Source organism: Xiphophorus couchianus, chromosome 22 (genome assembly GCF_001444195.1).
Source record: "Xiphophorus couchianus chromosome 22, X_couchianus-1.0, whole genome shotgun sequence".
NCBI lineage: Eukaryota > Metazoa > Chordata > Actinopteri > Cyprinodontiformes > Poeciliidae > Xiphophorus > Xiphophorus couchianus.
Genome location: NC_040249.1, coordinates 6,932,693 through 6,951,245, shown reverse-complemented (window position 1 = coordinate 6,951,245; position 18,553 = coordinate 6,932,693). Strand labels below are relative to the sequence as shown.

The window sequence follows — 18,553 nt, the reverse complement described above, 5'->3', positions numbered from 1 at the left end:
TGAGAAGTCCACTGCAGGCCAGACATTTCCTCCAACAGTTCTGCCTCACAGAAATGTATCCTTGAAGCTTTAACAAAGTTGCAACAAGAGTTTTTAGAGCACCATGTTTTATATTTCATGGCATATTTCTTTCTTCCTTTCTCTCTCGCATTTTGTCTCCCTCTCTCTCAGTTACCGCCATCTCTCTCTCTTTCTCTGTTCTCCTTCTTTCCTTCATTTCTGATCCATTTTTATGCATTACTCCATTACTAGCACTCCCATTTACAGTGCATTACCTCTTCCCATCTTTCACAAACACATTTTCTCTTTCCCTTTTCTTCACATCTTTCCTCCCTCGGCTTCTGCAGACGCCCCATGACACTTTTCAGTACTGCTCTGGTTAACCTCCTTTTATTATCCCTCTGCCTTCTCTCTGGTCACGTCACTTTGCACTAAGGACTTCTCCTACACATATCTTTATATTCGATCTTGCTTCTTGTATCTTTCTGTGAAGTCCGCCGCAGCCGTCTTTCCCTCTAATTGGTTATTCAAAGCATGCTTGAATAACCAATTATTCAAAGCGTGTTCATTTGGTTTCAGTATTACCCATTGTTCTCGATGCTTTACAACACAATTGTAGAAATGTCACCAAAAGTAATTAGCAGTAAACGTAATTGGCAGAGGAGGTCTTGTTTGGGCATTTAGGGCGTCCATACAATACAGACAGAAAATGAAGTTAGTACGATGAATCGCCATGTTACAAGCAGCGAAACAGAGAACTCGACAGTGTTTGCAGAGAAACAGTTATTTTTTATTTAATCAGGTTGCTGTACTGATGCAAGTTCAAAAGAGATGCAGGAGTTCTTGTTTGACAGTAGGACACAGCTGGTGAGAGCCCATTTTCATTGCTGTGGACAAAGTACAAAAAAAAATCATCACTGTGGAAAGTGAAAAACAAAGAAAGAAAATCATCCTTCATTTTTCAGCTAAAAGCTCATAGAGAACAATGGTTAAAACTGATATTATTTATTAAAGACTGCAAAAAGAAGGTATAATATGTGAAGAAGCCACTGACAGATATTTGAACAAACTCATACTCCCCCCTTTCAGTGACGGTTCTTGCAAGAATCTTAAAGAAATTGCTCCCCTCCCTTCTTCTAATTAAGTTCAACAAAAATAAACACAAACTGTAAGCTAATTTTTTAATAGCGCAAGTCCTGAAATGTTTGTGCTTTAATTACAACATTCATAGTTTTGTACTTGAACTTTTAAAGCCACTGTATTCTTTAGGCCATCAGTCACTACTACCTACAGTACGAAAGAGGCATTTGATACATTCAATGGTTATTGGAGTTATGGCTTTTACTCTCTTAAAAAGTGGTGTTTTTAAAGGCTGTGCTTCATCAAATAAAGGAAGGTATGTTAACCAATAAAGTCTAGGAATGTCTACTCTTCATTTAGTTTTCACATCTGTTCATGAGAAAAATTGACCAATTCTTTTTTAGGGTTTATTGTCTTGTACTTAAATCAAAGTCGCTAATTTATGTGCTGAATTAGACGTTCAGTGAATGTTCATTATGAAAGATTTAATTGATGAATCATCTACTGAATCAAGGCAGACTTCACTTTTCAGATCGTCTTTCAATTTAACAAGACTTTACTGAAATTAGGTACAAACAGACAACAAATAAGGTCATGGAAATTTATAAGGATACTTGTAAAAAAATAAGTCAAGAGAGGAAATGGCAAAAGAGTCTAGTGATCAGCACAATTACTTGTTGAAATAAATTATCTCTATGTCTCTCTTGATTTTTTATTAAATTTTTTTTGGTAATAATTATCATAAACTTGGAAAAACAAAAGTTGTAACTGACACATGAAATGATAAAACCAGGCCTCGGAACGATCCACCAGACAGGCTGTCCACTCTTTCACAGTGACTTTCTTGTTCTTGTCGCGATCACAAGACCTGCAAGCACAGCACAATACGGCGACTTCTTAACGTGGCACATTCAACGGATTCTGACAATGCGTATACAGACGCTTTAGATTTCAAACACAGGACTAGAGATTTGCTGCGTGGAGACAGAAAGGGAATGCTTTGAAGAAGCATCACTGCAAAGCAGACTGAGATTGGGAAAACACAGCTGTCATTGTCTTTTAGTTCGCAGCGCGGCGTTATCTCTGAAGGGTACTCCTTCAATTTGTGTTAATCCGGGAGCCGCAGGGAACACAAAGGGTAATAAACATTATCATTGCTTGGAATGGCTTGACATTGACACAGACAGCCCCACTGCCACAAAACCTGTCACTGAAGACTGGCAGAGAGAGCTTTCGGTTTGTGCGTGTGTGTGGGGCGGCGGGTGGGTGAATGGACAAGTGGATTGTAGAGAAAAATAGCACTTGGAATGATGACAGTAGAGATAAAATGAAGGACAGGCTGACATAGGAAGGGGATAAACGTATGAGCTAAAAACGAAACAGACGGTAGGTAAAAAGGAGGGAATGGGGAGAGGAAATGGTAAAGAAAGAGAAAGTTAATGGAGAAATTGTGTGGTCATATGAGATCAGCAGGGAGGATGAGGAAGGAAGCACTGCCCAGCGTGGAGGATGGATGGATGGCGCGCAGAGAGAACAGCATGGAGGGAGGCGCAACTTGATCAGAGTGGGGGGGGAGAAAAACACATGTGATACATTTCAACCTCGTCGTAATGGCGATTAGCTGCAAGCTAACATATTGCAAGAGACAGAAGGCTTCCACCATGAACCTCTGTGTGACATGAGGTCACGTCAACATGAACATATGAGCAAAGTTAAATGACTACATGTTGCTTAATAAAAAAATAGATCAAAACCAGAGATATGTTACAATCATCTTAACCCTCTATACCATGGCGTTGCCCTCAGGCAATAAACCACATATGTGTACCTCACGTTGCTCCTTTATTTTATTTTTTGGGGGCATGGGGGTGATTCAAAGTACCACCAGACATATTTTTGTCCAAATAAAAGAGGTATTGAGGTTCATGTGACCATTTATTTGGAAGACTGGCAATCCTTTTTATGAAGGAGAGTTGCATGCTACACCTTGCCTCCTACTTGTAAGTTATAGATCACTTTTCTTCATGTTAAAATTTTGGGTAACTCTAACAAAAATTATTTTAATGTCTGTGAGTATGTAAAGAAGCATTGTAGATCATTTCAAGACATTTTGTTTTTATAATTGATATGCGAAAACTGTGTATTTTTGTTTGTTGCCTCAGGGCAACATTGTGCAGTTGGGGCCCTTTTGTTCAGAAAATATTATTGTAGTGCATTGATATGCAGTTGATTACAAAATAATTATAAAGCCATTTTTTAAAACTTTATTAATGACTAACAGCAACAGGAGAATGATGCAAGATCATTTCATGGACCAAAGGTGCATGGTTCATAAGTTGGGGTCATTCCTGATGAAAACATGAGGATCCACTGTACCACCATTATTTCATTGTTTGTTTATCCTCAAAACTAACTTCAGTCCCAAAGGGTGATAAGCTGGTCATCAATGAATAAATGGTCCTATTCCAAGGCAGGCAAAGACTGAAGCAATACCTGCCAAAACCAAAAATATGGGGCTGCAGAGTCATTCGTATGGCTGGTGCAGATACTGTTCCGTACAACTTTCAAACCTACACAGGGCGAGTCGTGCCATACCAGATATGGGAGCCGGTGGAAATGTTTTCCTTTGCTTGGCTCAAATTTTAAAAAAAAATCAGAACTACAAACTCTTAAAAAAAGAACCTGTAGCCCTAACTCCAGTCACTGATGTGAATCTTGTTGCTACAACCCATAGATAATCAGATAAACAGATGGCGATTCACAGGTATGTCAATAATCAAGTACCAGAAAAGTGACATACAATCTTTTTCACATCAACAAACAATTCCTTCCTGATGTTTTACATATAATAGGGAAAAAGACTGACGGCAACATCCTTTGTGATTCTAACTCCGCCAAACATACACACGTACAAACACACAAATGCTCGTTTTAGTAATTTGCTTAAATGTAGCATTCATTAATGAACGTTGGTTGTTTATTTCATATTTGGTGAGTTGGAACCATGTCTGATTTATTTTTGTCAAGAATTTAAAAAAAAAATTAATTGAGCTTTTGTTTGATTTGTATTTCATTTCTCATAATCACTGTAGAAAACCTTGGCGTTCTAGACCCCTGGTAGCACAATGTTGCCCTGAGGCAACAAACCCAAATCCGGTTCCGGGAGTTGTCAGGGTCCGATTTTATGATTGATATGTAATTAGGGACCACCAAGCTCCCAAAGAATGCATGGAAATATTTTTTCTCCAAAAAAAATCAAAAGTCATGCCATAGAGGGTTAAAAATAAGTTATATGTGTAAAAAGGAATGTGTTTATTTTATGCATTTGTAAATGGGTGCAGATGGGACTAACAGGAAGAATGGTGTAGCACAACACTCCGAAGGCATCTTCTTGTAATATAGCTTCTTCAGATCCCTCCTGCTCAGCTTTCCGTCTTTGTTCTTGTCCAGTAAAGTAAAGCTTTCCTAAAAACAAAAGAGAGAGATGTAGAAATAAGAAGATCATTGCGCTTTGCTGCATTTTAATAATGCATTAATATTAATATTACATTATTAAAGTTCAAGCTCAGTTTATTAAAAGTAATAATTTATAAAGAGTGAGATTACATTGTGGTGCACCTCAAGGCTCCTTTCTCAGCCTGCTGTTGTTTTTAATTTACATAATGTTTCCTTTTCATGATGATCATATTTTTAAAAAAGTCTTTTCATTGAAATACTGGTGCCAGGAGAAGAAGTAGCACCTATCTTTCAATCAGATTTTTGATTAAGCCCAAACAAACAAACAGTGGCATTTTTTCCAAATATCTAGTCATTAGCTTGTCCTCATTCAGGACAAGCTAATGACTTGTCCTGAATGAGGAGGTATCAAACAGGTATCAGGTATTTGCAAGGTATCAAAACAATCAGTGTGTAGTTTTATGTTACCCACTTACTAAATCTGTAGTTATTGCTGCCATTAACTCCATCTTCTCTCTTAGTTTTTTTCTCTATAGACGACACACTTAGAGATGGTCACTGCTGACCTACTGGTTACTTCATGTTGCCTTGCAGCAAGAAGGTCCTGGGTTCGATTCCCAGCCCCTGGAAGCACTGTGGGTTCATGCATGCGTGGGTTCTCTCCGGGTACTCTGGCTTCCTCCCACAGTCCAAAAACATGACTGTTAGGTAAATTGGTCTATCTAAATTCTCAGGTTGTGTGTCATGTCTGTCTTTGTGTTGCCCTGTGACAGACTGGTGACCTGTCCAGGGTGAACCCCGCCTCTCACCCTGAACGTTAGCTGGAGATAGACACCATCAGCCCTCCCGACCCCACTAGGGACAAAGGTGTTAGAAAATGGATGGATGCTGATAATGCAATGGAAAAGCTATTTTTTTCTTGGGATTTTATGTGATGAACCAACACAAAGTAGGGCATACTGTCAAAGAGTTTGGAAAGAATTTCCTATTTCATTTTTTTTTTTTTTTTTACAATTAAAACCTGAAAAGTGTAGCGCAAAGACATCCATTCCCCTTTGCAATCCTATCAATAAAAACAGTGCAAACAATTTGCACAATTTCCTACCTTGTAAATAGAGTTACTATATCAACCATAAACCCTAACCCAACTAAGAGATGAAGTAGTGGAGACATTTAAAACACAATTAGATTACAAAACAATGTCCCAAACTTTCCATTCCTCAGGGAGAACTGTTCAACCCATCACTCAAAATGAAACAAAAATGTAGCACAATTGCAAACCAAAATATAACTCCACTCCACACTCTTCAGATTTTATTTGCTAGAATCTCTGAAAATCCTATAGAACATTTCACACTCTTCTGAAATACACACTACTTTGTGTCGGTCTAGCACAGGGGTGGGCAACTCCAGGCCTCGAGGGCCGGACTCCTGCAACTTTTAGATGCATCTCCACTTCAACACACCTGAGTCAAATAATGAGGTCATTAGCAGGACTCTGGAGAACCTGACTGCACTTGGGAGGTGATTCAGCTGCTGGATTCAAGTGTGTTGGACCAGGGAGACTTGCAAGAGTTGCAGGACACCGGCCCTCGAGGACCAGGATTGCCCACCCCTGGTCTAGCACATAAAATCCTAATAAAATACACTTCGAGTGATGTGACAAAATTTGGAAAAGAGGCACAAATGCTTCCACACTGTATAATTTAAAATAATTATTAGATATTACCTCTCTAAGTAAGTTAAACGGCAACCTTCATAGTATTTGAAAAGCTTCTACCCTTTCACATCATGTATCACTTCCCATATACTGAAAACAATGCACAGGTTTTCATTTAATTTATGTGAGGCTGTGGAGATCAAGGGTTGCTGGAGAGAGGTTGTTAAGTTATCCCTCTTTCATCATCTTATTGAATAATTCAGTGGATATTGACCAAAGCCCTATTTATGCAATGTGTTCCTGAGAGCCCCCGTCTCAGTTTGTGGGCAACCAGGCCACACGCAACAGAAGAACTCGCCACTTCCAGTTGGTTGTTAGCATCGATCAGTCACCAGACAAGAGCACAAAGGGCAACAGCACAGTGGTGATGTCTGTTGTTAAAAAAAAAACAAAAAAAAAACAACTTTGTGTTTGGAGTAGGGTTACACTACTCTCTTAGCATGCTAAGCGATCTCTTAGCATGTCGTTCTTCCAGTTTTAGTTTCTTAAGTAATTCAATTCGCGGTTGATATTGATTCGCATTGTGTCATCGCTGGCTGATGTTGTCGTAGACGATAAATCAAATGTATTGCTTTACAAATGTCTCCTGGTCTTCTATGAGTCTACTGCTTTTTGGTCACTTTCAACCACACAGTTTGACCTTTGCCAGCTGCGTCCTCTCGGCGTGGCTGAGACAGGTCTGTGGCAGAGCTGCAGGTGTGTACGACTCCCTCATTCGCCTCAGGAGAAGAAACCAGTCCAGGAGACGATATGGAAACTGGCCCAGCTCTTCCTTGGAGCATTCACTCTTGAGGACTGTTAAAAGGGAATAAGAGAGCTGATTTAGCAAGCTGGAGAGAACTCTGGAAATTCCGCCACATATTGAATGTTATGCGTGTTTACCCAAACAGGGTCCTGAGTGAGCCACTCCAGTGCGGCGCCTCTTCCTACAGGCTTCTTTGTGAAGCAAACACTCATTCCCATAGGTCTTTCCCAGAACACTGCACACTGGCGCCCTCTGCCTGATGGAACAAGTCAGCGCCCACACAGATAACAAAGTGTGCACTTCAAACTTGGTTTACAGAGAGCAATGGATAATGGCAGGTGAGCGAAAAAAACAAAACATGTTTTTTTTTTAAATCTGGAAAATGTGTCATACATTTGTATTTATCCACCCTTTAATTTCAAATTTCAAATGTTTAATTCAGTCCATAAAGTTGTCTTCTGACTATGTATGAGCAAAATAACAAAAGATACAGCCAAAATTAAGTTTGAATGCAAAACAAACGCTGAACATCATTTTTAATACACCATCCACACAGTGAAACATGGTGGTGGCAGAATCATGCTATGGGGATGCTTTTCTTTAGTGGGAACAAGAAAACAAGTCAGAGTTTATTGCATGATTCCTGGAGCTAAATACAGTTCAATCTTGGGAGAAAGCCTACAATAATCTGACAAATCAGTGGAGATTCATCTTCCATCGGGGATGGAAGATGAATATACAACCCTAAATACAACCCTAAATATACAACCCTAGCAGCAAAAGAATGGCATAGATCTAAAAGTGTTCAAGAGTTATAAAATAATAGTCAATGACTAGACCAAACTCCAAGTAACAACATGTGGCAGGACTTACAAGATTTCATCAGAAACATGGAAAAAAGATCTTGTAGGCACACTCCCAAAGACTTGCAGCTCTAATTGCAGTGAAAGGTAATCCTAGAAAATATTGAATCTAGGACTAAACACAAATGCATGCCATGACTCACTTTTCTTTATTTTACTTTTTGGAAAATATTTTTTAAACTGCAGCCTTCACGTTTTTTGTCATAGCTTTGCAATACGTTGACACCATAACACACTATGCCATAAAATTCCAAGAAAATACACAACATTTGTGAGTATGTACTGAAAAAAGTCAATGTCTGTGAATACTTTTGCAAGTATCTTTTCATGAGGGAGCTTGACAAATGTAAAGTCATTGAAATGACTTGCTTACAAATGACACCGAATAGTAAAAAAGTGTCATGCAGGGTGTTTACCGTGGGCATGACTGCGGACAAACACACTTGGGTGTGAGAATTCCCTTTTCCTGAACTACTTGGCACCAAGATCCAATGGGACTGTGGCATCTGAGCAGCTCACAAAGCTTTTCTGAAATAGTAAACAAGGTATATACTATTATTTATATAATAAATATAAATTATATACATTTTTTCATTTTAAATAAGTCAACTGTTTTTTATAAAATACTAGGCAGTTGAGCTTTGAAAGCTGGGATCTTGAGGTGATCCCCTCTTGAGCGAAGACTCGAGTAAACTCTGTTGAGATTGTGTTGAAATGAAAAGAGCCGTCACCAGAAAGTCAAGGAAAGAATGAACAGCATACGTGGCATAATTTCCATGTCTTTTTATGTGAAATTGTGTTTTGGTGAACAATAAAACACACCAAAAATACCAACACTTTCCTAAACGGTAGTTTGTGCTGATAATCTGACCGAAAATGACTCAATGGACTGAACAATTGTAAGTAAGCATAAGTATGAAACTTGGAGATATCCTTTAAACTTTTATCATTACACACACAAAGAAAGGCCATTTGTGTAAACCTAACCTTAATTATTTCTTTTCTTCTCTTCTCTGTTTTGTTGCACATACTGTAAATGTTTCAGAACACCAGAAAAAATGTAACACTTCTTGAGTAGATACAAGAAGTACAGTAGTTATCAAATGATGATTGTCTTTATTAAAGGAAAAAGTTATCCTGTTTGTCAACATGAGGTTCACTAAATAAATGGCAGTAAGTCACAGACTTTAATTGATACGCAGATAATGCCTTGTTTTGCTCAATAACCTCTTTATCATTTTAACAAGACAATAACCTTGACTATAGGTATTTTTAATGTCTGCTTGTCATTTTTTTCTTTTTAAGTATTTCACTTTTTAGGTGTCCTCTGTATGGGATAAGTAAAGTAGTTATCTTTTCTGTTTCTACATGTTTATTACATGAATACCAGGTAGCGGGAAAATTATGCTTGCTTGATTATTCTTAGCCTTACATGACCTTTTCATCACTGGCATGCCGACACATATGGCTTTCTTTTGCTGTTGGATCTTACCGGGGTCCACTCTACCAATGTATGGTGTCAGCCTCTCTTCAGCTTCTCTCTGTCTCTGCAGAGCTCTGCCTCCCTGCACCAAAATGACAAGCATATTCTGAAAGTTATCTGCCATGCTCAACATAGAGAGCTAAATGATCATGGGTGCTCATTTTATTTCAGAGGCGTCAGTGAATTATCACTTTAGTCCAAAATTATAATCTAAGTCACTTTCAGGTTTGCAAACATAAATATATATTCAAAACAACTGTGAAAATAATATTCTATCTCCATGAGATGAATTTTAAGACTCTTTGTAGTCTACGCCAGCTCCACATCTGCCCTCCAAACGTTTCACAGATCACATGCAGGTGGCCAAGTGTTTGAGCCAGGCTCAAAAAAGTACGAGCCATAACTTGTACTTTTATTTTAAAACTTATAACCAGGCAATCTGATAGCTGCAGCAACAAATAGATGGCCTAAAGAATCTTCTACCTGTACTTGTGTCTTCTGGAATCAAAGGCATACAGAGGTGACAAAAGCAACATAGCATTTATTTTTAACTCTAATGTGTAGCAAAGTGAATGTTTCCAAATTGTATGAGAAAATCAGTTTTTTGGTGGATAATCATATTTAGAAAAACTTACCATGGCTGCATATGGGTAAATAAGGAGAAAGAAGGCAAGTATCGAGTTCAGCTTCATGACTGAGACATCCACTGCAATTAAAAGTGACAAATAAGGAAGTTTGATGAGGTTAACAGGTGACGTTTTCTGCCTTCTTCTGCTGTGGTTTATTTACTATTATTTCAATCTGATAACACAGTAGGAAACAAAGGCACACTGAGGATCCAGAAGACCACAAAAAGTAATTTTAAGGCGTAAGGAGAGCATCGGTTCACACTTAGAGTACTCTTGACTTTTAGTTGTGGAAGTTTTTTTTAATAGTCAAACAGTTGAATTTCTTTCTTATTACACTACTTTGATGATAGAGAAATAGAAAAGCTTACCAGGAATCCCTATTCCACCTTTTCTTTCCTACTCTTCTTTTTCACCTTGTCTCCAGATATTTCTCTTCTCTCTGTGTCTCCCCTCCTCCTTTCAGGCTGTGTTGAGACTTTTGTCTTTCTTCTGTTTGATCCATCAACATATAGAGATTTTCACATCTTTGCTCTCTCTCTATTTTTTTCTGCTTTGACGTGTGTTTGCTCCCTTTCCAAAAAGGGAAAGTAAGGAGAACGTTTTTTGTGAGAGGTAGATGGTATTTATTGCAGTTGGGACTGGTCCACAGTGTGATTTATGAACACACTTCTTTTTGCTCTATTTTTTTTCTCTTTTTTACGTTAAAACCTTTAATATATCCCAGACTGTCAGAAGCATGAAACATGGCACTAAAAGGAAGGAATGTGAGCAGGATACTGAGAATCTGAGCTATGACTGGCAAAAAACTACAATACTGCCCTCTAGTGGTTTTAGTTATGAATAACAGCTTAACGATAAGCAGGATAAATCTAAAGTCAACATTTCTGTCAGTAGTTTTACTTTCATTCTGTTCTGTGAGTTATTTTGGCTGCTGGCTTTTAGAACCATATTGGTCTTAGAATATTTTATAAAATATTTTGGAAACATTCTCTCTGAGTAAACTTGGTTTGTGCACAGAAAGCTCTGAATTATAAATTGGAGACAAAAAAAATCTTATTATTTCCGATAATGAAATGATCCCCCCCCCCAAAAAACCCCCCAAACAAACAAAAAATATATACATTTTAAAAAGTTCAGTGTTATATCCCTAAAATGTTTTTATTTTCCTTTGTTTTTTAATAAAGTTAGTCAGTTCTGTTACTTCAAACTGAAACTAAGTAAAATAAATTTGATAAAATAAATACAGAAATAAATATTAATTCGAAGACATAGTTTTTATTGTTTTTTTTTGTTTGCTACAAAACAAAATAAAAGATAATCTGACAAAATTAAATCACTACTATGCTGTTTACTTTGGAGTAAAAATAAAAAACGGAAAAATTATCTATGAATAAGTACAGAAGTTCAATTAAATACTTGTTTAATTTTTTAAAAAGTACATTTACCTATAAATTAGAACAAAATCAATCGTGAGGTTGACTTTATTGCAACAATGTTAAACATTTTTTAATAAAACAAAACAAATCAAGATAAAATGTATGTCCAAAACATGACACGTCACGTTAGGAATGTGGTATTTATTTTGACCTAGTAGCCTTTCTTTTTTTTCCCCATGAAAAACAAACAACAACAACAACAACATAAAAAACAAACAAACAAACGGTGGCGTCACAGTCCCATTAGCCGCGGTCAGCTGCCAGATTAGCGCGCCCAGGTTGACAGCTCCAAGCTCCGCCCAGCACAGAGAAGAGGAGGGCGGATGTCGGAATGAGAAACTGCCGCTGCTGCTTGGGGGAGCCCAGTGCTGCTGTACTGTGTCTTGTGGGTAGCTTATCAACAAAACGCTGTGCTATTTCGTCTGAGTTTACAATCTTGTTTTTACGGCCAACTTCTCCTCCTTCGGTCTGCTTACCACCACTGTAAGTCCATTTAGCAGCTGTCAGCTGACAACGAGCGGATCGCGTCGTGTTTTTAAAACAATTTGAGGGAAATATTTGATAAAAAACACAAAGTACTTTAAAAGAGTAAGCGTTATAACCAGACTTTCTTTACGACTTCCATTTAGTCGGGTTGATTTGATTGATAGTGATTGCTGGAACTTCTGCAGGCGAGTAACTTCATCACTGCATCCCAGCACGTTTTAAGTGAAGTCAGAGATTAACTTCCGCTGCAGATTTTTCTTTACCACATGCTGATTACAAGAAAACAACCGGGCTGCTTACTCACAGTTAGATGGGGAGCCATGCTGGAGGAATAATTAAGGTAAGTCGCCAAACACACTGTAAACCTGATCTGTACCAGTCAAAGAAATATGCTTTGGTTATGATAGCTCGATACAGGGTGTATCACTGTGTTCATCCTCCTGGTTGTCCAATGAGGCTGATGGGTTTTCTTGCATCGTCACCCCCTACAGTCATAGCATTAAGTCATTGTTCCATGAATGAGGTCGGCAAAGCCTTTAGAAGCATGAGAAATAATTTATATTTCTGCAAATCTCAAATGGGAGGAATGTTAAAAGCTTAGTCTATTTCAAGGAAACTTCAATTCAGAGCAGCTGTATTTGTATTCTGACCTAAATTACACAAAGTTACTGTAGACTCTACTAATTGGAGTTTAATGGCATTTTTTTTTTAGGGATATCAGAGTAAATGGGGCGAATGCACCTGGTCAGATTAATATTTGTACAAAAATCTAAAATTATGCTCTACCTTGTGTTAGCCTTTGACTTTTAAGGGCTTTGTAAATGCTGCCTGGACATATGTCACAGGACTCAAGGGTGAGTGATGATGACTCACGCAGTCATAAAGTTTCAGCAGACAGACGTTAAATTTTAGCCATGGTTTTTAATACCACATGATCATATTTTTACACCACAGCTGAAGTTGTTGTCAGTCAAGCCTGTGCCATATAGCGTCTGAGCGTGCATGTGCGCTCCATTTAAAGCGGCAACATGTACAGGCCAGACAGTGCAAAGCGCCACTGGCTTTCAGTACAGTGTAACTAAGTGAGATGGACACCTGTGGTTTCTCCCGGATTAGGGCAGCTGCACATGCTCCTACATGTAAGCCCATGTGTGTTTCCCACAGGCACCTGTCGGCAAAAGCCGTGGTGCACCACCTTAGGCTGAGCGTGTGTTTACAGGCTAATTGCATCAGCATCAGCTGACCATCCACAATGTCTTAAAAAGACCACCCAAATTCAGAATGCGCACGTAACTTTTCTTCACTGTGAGTTTCACGCACCGTTGCCCCCTCACAGTCTTCATGTCTGCTATGTGACCACGTGTGGAAATCACACACATCTCATTACTCTGTGCATTGCAGTCATTCCAAGACAGCATGGTGCCCAGGAGGGGCTCCCCTCAGGCTGATAGGAGGTTTAAATGTGCTTTCATCATGCTCAGAGGGGCCTTTTTACAGCAGGGAGATGTGTGAAGTCATTTGTTTTGACAGTGCCAAAAGTTCAACAGAGGCTTAGACTCACCACAAAGCAAGGTAGAGGTTAAGCAGCATCCCAGACAGTTGGCTACATGCAAACATCTGTTGTTAAAAATGTATTTTTACTTGCTTTATGCAAGTTCATGGCTCTCTAATCTTAATTGATATGCACGAACTTGACAAATGGGACATTTGATAGCATAGAAGACATCCCTCTATGCATGTTCGGTCATTTTGTTACCTTTCGTCTGCTGCGACTTGTCAACTTGAGCCACTTGACTTTGACTTTCTTTTATCCTCCTTGCCCTCCTCAGCCACTGCATGTGGCCCATCATTACAGCTATACTTAGCCACGCTTATCAGCGATGTCTTTCACTCGGTAAGCCCACAGATGTTTAAAGCCTTGGAATAGCTCCCTACACTCAGAGTGAAACACAGACACAAGGTCTGAAACTGACAGACATTTGAAACAAGTGTGTTCTGCAAAGATTAGGAAATTCCCTTCTAATCATAATAATAAAAAAATTCCACTTAACAGATGGCCAATATTTTACACTGAAACTGTTGCTTGACAAAGTGAAGCAAGGGTTTAGATTTTATATTTACAGTCATCTCTGAAGAGTAAGTTTTCTTTAGGTAATGCATGGTTTTAGAATAAAACATATTCTGTAGGTTAAGTCAATGTAAATGTGTGTTATTCTGTTACATACTTATGAGCTTTATTATTATGTCCAACCTTGCCTCATCTTGCTTTCCCCTTAGAATCAAACATGATAAGCTCTCTTTTGTTTCTTTAAGTTGGAGGGGAACCCTTAGAGGTTTATATCTTTAAGTCTTATTGTATAATCCTTGGAAGCTTTACGTCATGTGATATGGTCTTTACATCCACTGGGTCACAAACTGAACTAGAACAAAAGACTGTGGGTTCTATTATGAGTGAAAGATTGCTGAAAGACTGTTGTGCTTGTTTATCTGAACTCTACTGAGTCATTCAAAGTCAAAATAGGGGATTTGCTTTAATGTGAAGCATCAGACGGAAATATCAGTGTTGTGATCTGATATGTTATTGAGTGACTCTAGTTCCTACCATAAACTACCGCTCTTATTTTACATACTATCTTAGCGCCGAGAATTATCTCTTTATTCCTACTAGTATTTGTAGAATGCACGTGTTGATTATAATATATTTGAACAGTTTAGGACTGTGCTGCCATAGTTTTGAAGGTATCGCTTGGCTGTGATTTTAAAGCACACAAAGTGCAGCAACATTTGATAATATTCCTGTTGTCAAGGGCAAAAACGAAGCTCCTCCCAAATGTTTTCAGCCACGAGCACTTGTGTCATTTTAATATTCAAATAATGTGTTTGCATGTAAAATGAACTACAACTTCAACTTCAACAGTGGTGCCTAATGGATTTTAAGGTTCCGTTTTAATTGTACTTTAAACAACAAATAGAAGGTACATCAAAAATGCTACACTTTTTGATACCAACCATTCCACTTGAATAATCTCTGCCGCGTCGAGGACTCAAGGCCTCCAAATATGGGTCGCGCTATCCCCTACGCCACCACAGCAGGCCCCTGACATAGTATTTTGATGATAAAATAACTAAATAAATGATGAGATAAGATAAAGATAAGAAAGTACCATCATGTCTAAATTCAGAATGGACTTGATAAATCACTCTCTGTACTTATGAGAACATTGATTTAAATGGTTAGGACAAAGAAAAGTAAACATACTAAGTACATGAAACTGTTCCTGAGAAACATACACAATTTCTGAAAGGAGTTGATTGAACATAAAGCTGCTCTCAGTTTCAGGCTTCAGCCAAAAAGCTCTATGTTAAGCTCAATAAAAGAGCTTAACATAGAGCTCTGTTAAATTACAGAGAAGAATCCCTTTGATAGTTTAAATCACACATTTTCCATTTTTTCATATCTGAGTCCTGCTCATTTTCTGCATGCCATGAAGATCTTGATGTTTTACCGCTGAATGGCCCTGTTTATCATTTAATAACGGGTCACACTTGGCAAAGGCTGCACGGTAAAGTGTCCGTCTCTTCCACACCTAAACGCGAGGAGCTGAACTAATGGTGACATTGGGAGTCTCATGATGATGGCGTTGGGGGAGACTTGACATCTGAGCTGCTAATTAGATTTGCAGAAGGTCTGCCAAGACTTTCAGTTCTCATCATCACACCTTGGGAAGAGCTCAGGGGAGGACTTTTAAGGGATGAGTCAGGGCCGATTATGAAAACTTCTGAACTGCAGTGTGACTCATGCCTATGACCAGGTAAAGCTGGAGCTCGACATTTTAAGGCAAAAGTCATACCACGTACACAAAAACAATACAACTTTGCAGTACGACTGTAGTTATGCACATTCAAAACAGCTGATCTCGACTGAGTCATTTAGTTAAATAAAACTGAGGGATTGAGACTGGTGTTTAAAGAAACTCAAGTCGAATATGTCACTTTAAATCCTTTTTTTTACCTTTATTTTGTGACGGATATAGAAAGTGTTGCTTCAGACTCCTTGCTGTGATTTATGAAGGTAACCGACATCGCAGACACTACTGAAGACCTTGAAAAGCTGGCACCACTCAAACGACTTCACTGCCTTGGCAGAAAATAGTTGACTGAGCAAAACCACTAAGCTGTCAACCATGAAATGATGAGGGGGGAAATTAAATTTACGCTGAATCTCTGTGAAAAGCACGATAAATAGTCTTTTTTTTAATGCTCAGTTGAGTGCTCGGCAGGATCCGACTCCTTTATTACCCCCTTTTAGTGGTCTCATGATATCACAAAAAATGTTGTGAATGTTGCCATTTGTTTGGGGTAACGCACTTCTTCTCGGCTTTCTTAAATTTCAGTCTGCAAATAATCAGTTTCGTGTTCTGAATTATTTTGACAAACATTTACTCCGAGACATTTCCGTCTTGTTGCATGCTAGGGCTTCTAAAAGACACCCTCATCAAATATTAATACGCTCATGAAAGCTCAGCGCTCTCCGCCCACTCGCTCACCCCTCCGTCACGAGCTTCACGGCTGACGTTACGTTTGTACACATGTGGGGATTGAGGCTGGCAGCAGACAGCTCAGTATCTGAAGTCTCTTCCTTTTTCCTGTGCTCTACTTTTTCAGCTCGGTGCAACATTAGTTTCTAGTTTAGATGCAGAGTGATTAGCTTCCTGTTTAATTTTGTCACAAAATAATTGGACAGGTCATCAGAAGTCCACTGACTCAAGGTAATATCGTCAAACCACAATTTCTGGGATATGTTTTGGGTATTTAGAAAAGTTAAATGGTGTTGTTTTTTTTCCACAAGGGGTTGTTTTACTCTTTGCACAGCTCCATGATAATGAAACCCTGTAATGTATCCCTGACGGAGCAGGTTGCCACACCTTAGCACTTTCTCTCCTCCTCTCTGTTCATTGTGTCCACTGTGGGCTCTCCGTCATTTGATCTACCACCCTCTGAATACAACATTACAGAAGCATTTATGCTCTCTCGTTGGGTTTGCATCAGGGCGGCTCCATTCAACTCTACTTTACTTGGTGCACATTTGTCTAGCATCTTCCCTCTCATTCTATTAGCCTGCTCTAATGGCACCCTGATAACCTCCTCCAGGAGAGAGCCATGTCTCACCACTGCCCTGCCCAGACTGGCCTAGTTTCTGCCTTACTGCCTCATTTGGCTTCCTGACAGCATGAGGTTGAATTTCAGTTCGGTTTGGTTTTGATATGAAGTCATTTATGTTGTGTTATATTTACTATAAATTGTCCCCAGTGTCAGATTAGAGGCTTTGGAATAAAAAAAGCACTTGATTTCCCTGTTTTTATCTTTAAGGTCCCTCTACTGTGGCTTGCTAACACACTCGGGACATAACTTTTGGGAGAAACTAAATTGATAGTCATACACGTTCTTAATGCAAAAGGGTTTTAACCTTTGTTGTTCTCCACTTATCTTTGTATTTTACTCACCCATCACACTATTTTCTATTATCGTAGCTCCCTAGGGGATGAAATCACTCACCTATTTAAATGTTTTGGGTTATTCATTTTCAGGCCTTATTTATTAGTGTTTTAGGAAGTAATTCTGTGAGTGTGACTGTAAGCTGCAAACTGCTTTACACAGGAAATGACCATTTCAAAGCTGCCAAAATGGGGGGAAAAATCCCACTGTTCAGGCTTTCAATGAGATTATGGAATTGTTCAGATTTCTTTTCTTAAACAGTAATCTGTATAGGTTTAAAATGTGGTGTTGCTTTTTGCTGCTTTCGGTAACTTTGTTTTAACTGTAGATCAAATTAAAACTTTGAGCCATAAAAATAAAAATCTTATTTCAATTTCACTGTCCATTTAACTAAAATTGAAATTGGATCTTTTCTTGACAGGAAACATCTTATACTCTAAATACTGGCCTTTTCAGGAAAGTGGAGGACATTTATTTAATGCTTCCACTAACTTATATTTGCTGGAGCAAAACAATTAAATGTTTGATTGTGCTTTTCTGTTTTCTTTTTCACTTGTGGGTACTCTATTGCTCCTAAGCAACAGCCTAAACTCAAATGTATTTTAGATTACTTCGATTTTATAGTTGGATATACTCTTGTTTATAACCAGCCAAATTATGACATTTTATATTAAAAAAAAAAAATCCGCCCCTGATGATGGAAAAGTATTTGCCCCTTTGCAGATATCTATTGTTTTATCTTGTTTGTCACCAAATGTTTTGCAGTCAACTCAAATCTGAGTGACAAATACAAAATGATGTTCAAGTTGTGAAGCAGTGAAACATCCCCTGATAATTGCAGCACCCCCACTATGTTTGACTGCCATTGCTCAGTGACTCCCCGTAGGTTGCTGGAGTCACAGAGGCTTGGAAGTGGCTTAGTAACTTTTTCCACACTGATGGATGTCAGAGGCTTTGTTCTTCACTTGTTCTCATTTTTTTGTTTTTAGCTGACAGCATGCTGTGTTGCTTTTCACGGTGTTTTAATTGACTTTACGTTGTTCAACAGGTTCTATAAGCGATTCCTTGATTCTGTAGGTCTGGCAGTAATCAGGCCTGTGTCTGGCCATTGAAATTGCTAAAAAAATTGTGGTTAATTATAGCTTAATGACTTAACAGG

General features: G+C 38.5%; 2 protein-coding genes across 3 annotated transcripts in view; one reads left to right on the top strand and one right to left on the bottom strand.

Annotated features, from left to right (window-relative positions):
* Nucleotides 1-768: 768 nt before the first annotated feature.
* Nucleotides 769-10,553, bottom strand: sparcl2 (SPARC-like 2). Its single transcript, XM_028007756.1, has 9 exons — nt 10,345-10,553; nt 9,983-10,053; nt 9,357-9,429; nt 8,281-8,392; nt 7,139-7,257; nt 6,897-7,051; nt 4,433-4,545; nt 1,854-1,948; nt 769-887 (listed from the first exon to the last, which is right to left on the bottom strand). Exons 2-9 carry the CDS (start codon nt 10,037-10,039, stop codon nt 823-825), a joined length of 789 nt encoding a protein of 262 aa, XP_027863557.1. The 5' UTR covers nt 10,040-10,053; nt 10,345-10,553; the 3' UTR covers nt 769-822.
* A 1,174-nt stretch (nt 10,554-11,727) lies between these two features.
* The window catches only part of ccser2a (coiled-coil serine-rich protein 2a), a 61,010-nt gene continuing 54,184 nt past the window's right edge, over nt 11,728-18,553 (top strand). Inside the window, exon 1 of one of the 2 annotated variants that reach the window (XM_028007236.1) lies at nt 11,728-12,238. The gene's annotated coding sequence lies outside the window, so the exon portion shown is untranslated. The remainder of the gene's footprint in view (nt 12,239-18,553) is intronic. The other variant, XM_028007235.1, reaches the window with a different exon arrangement.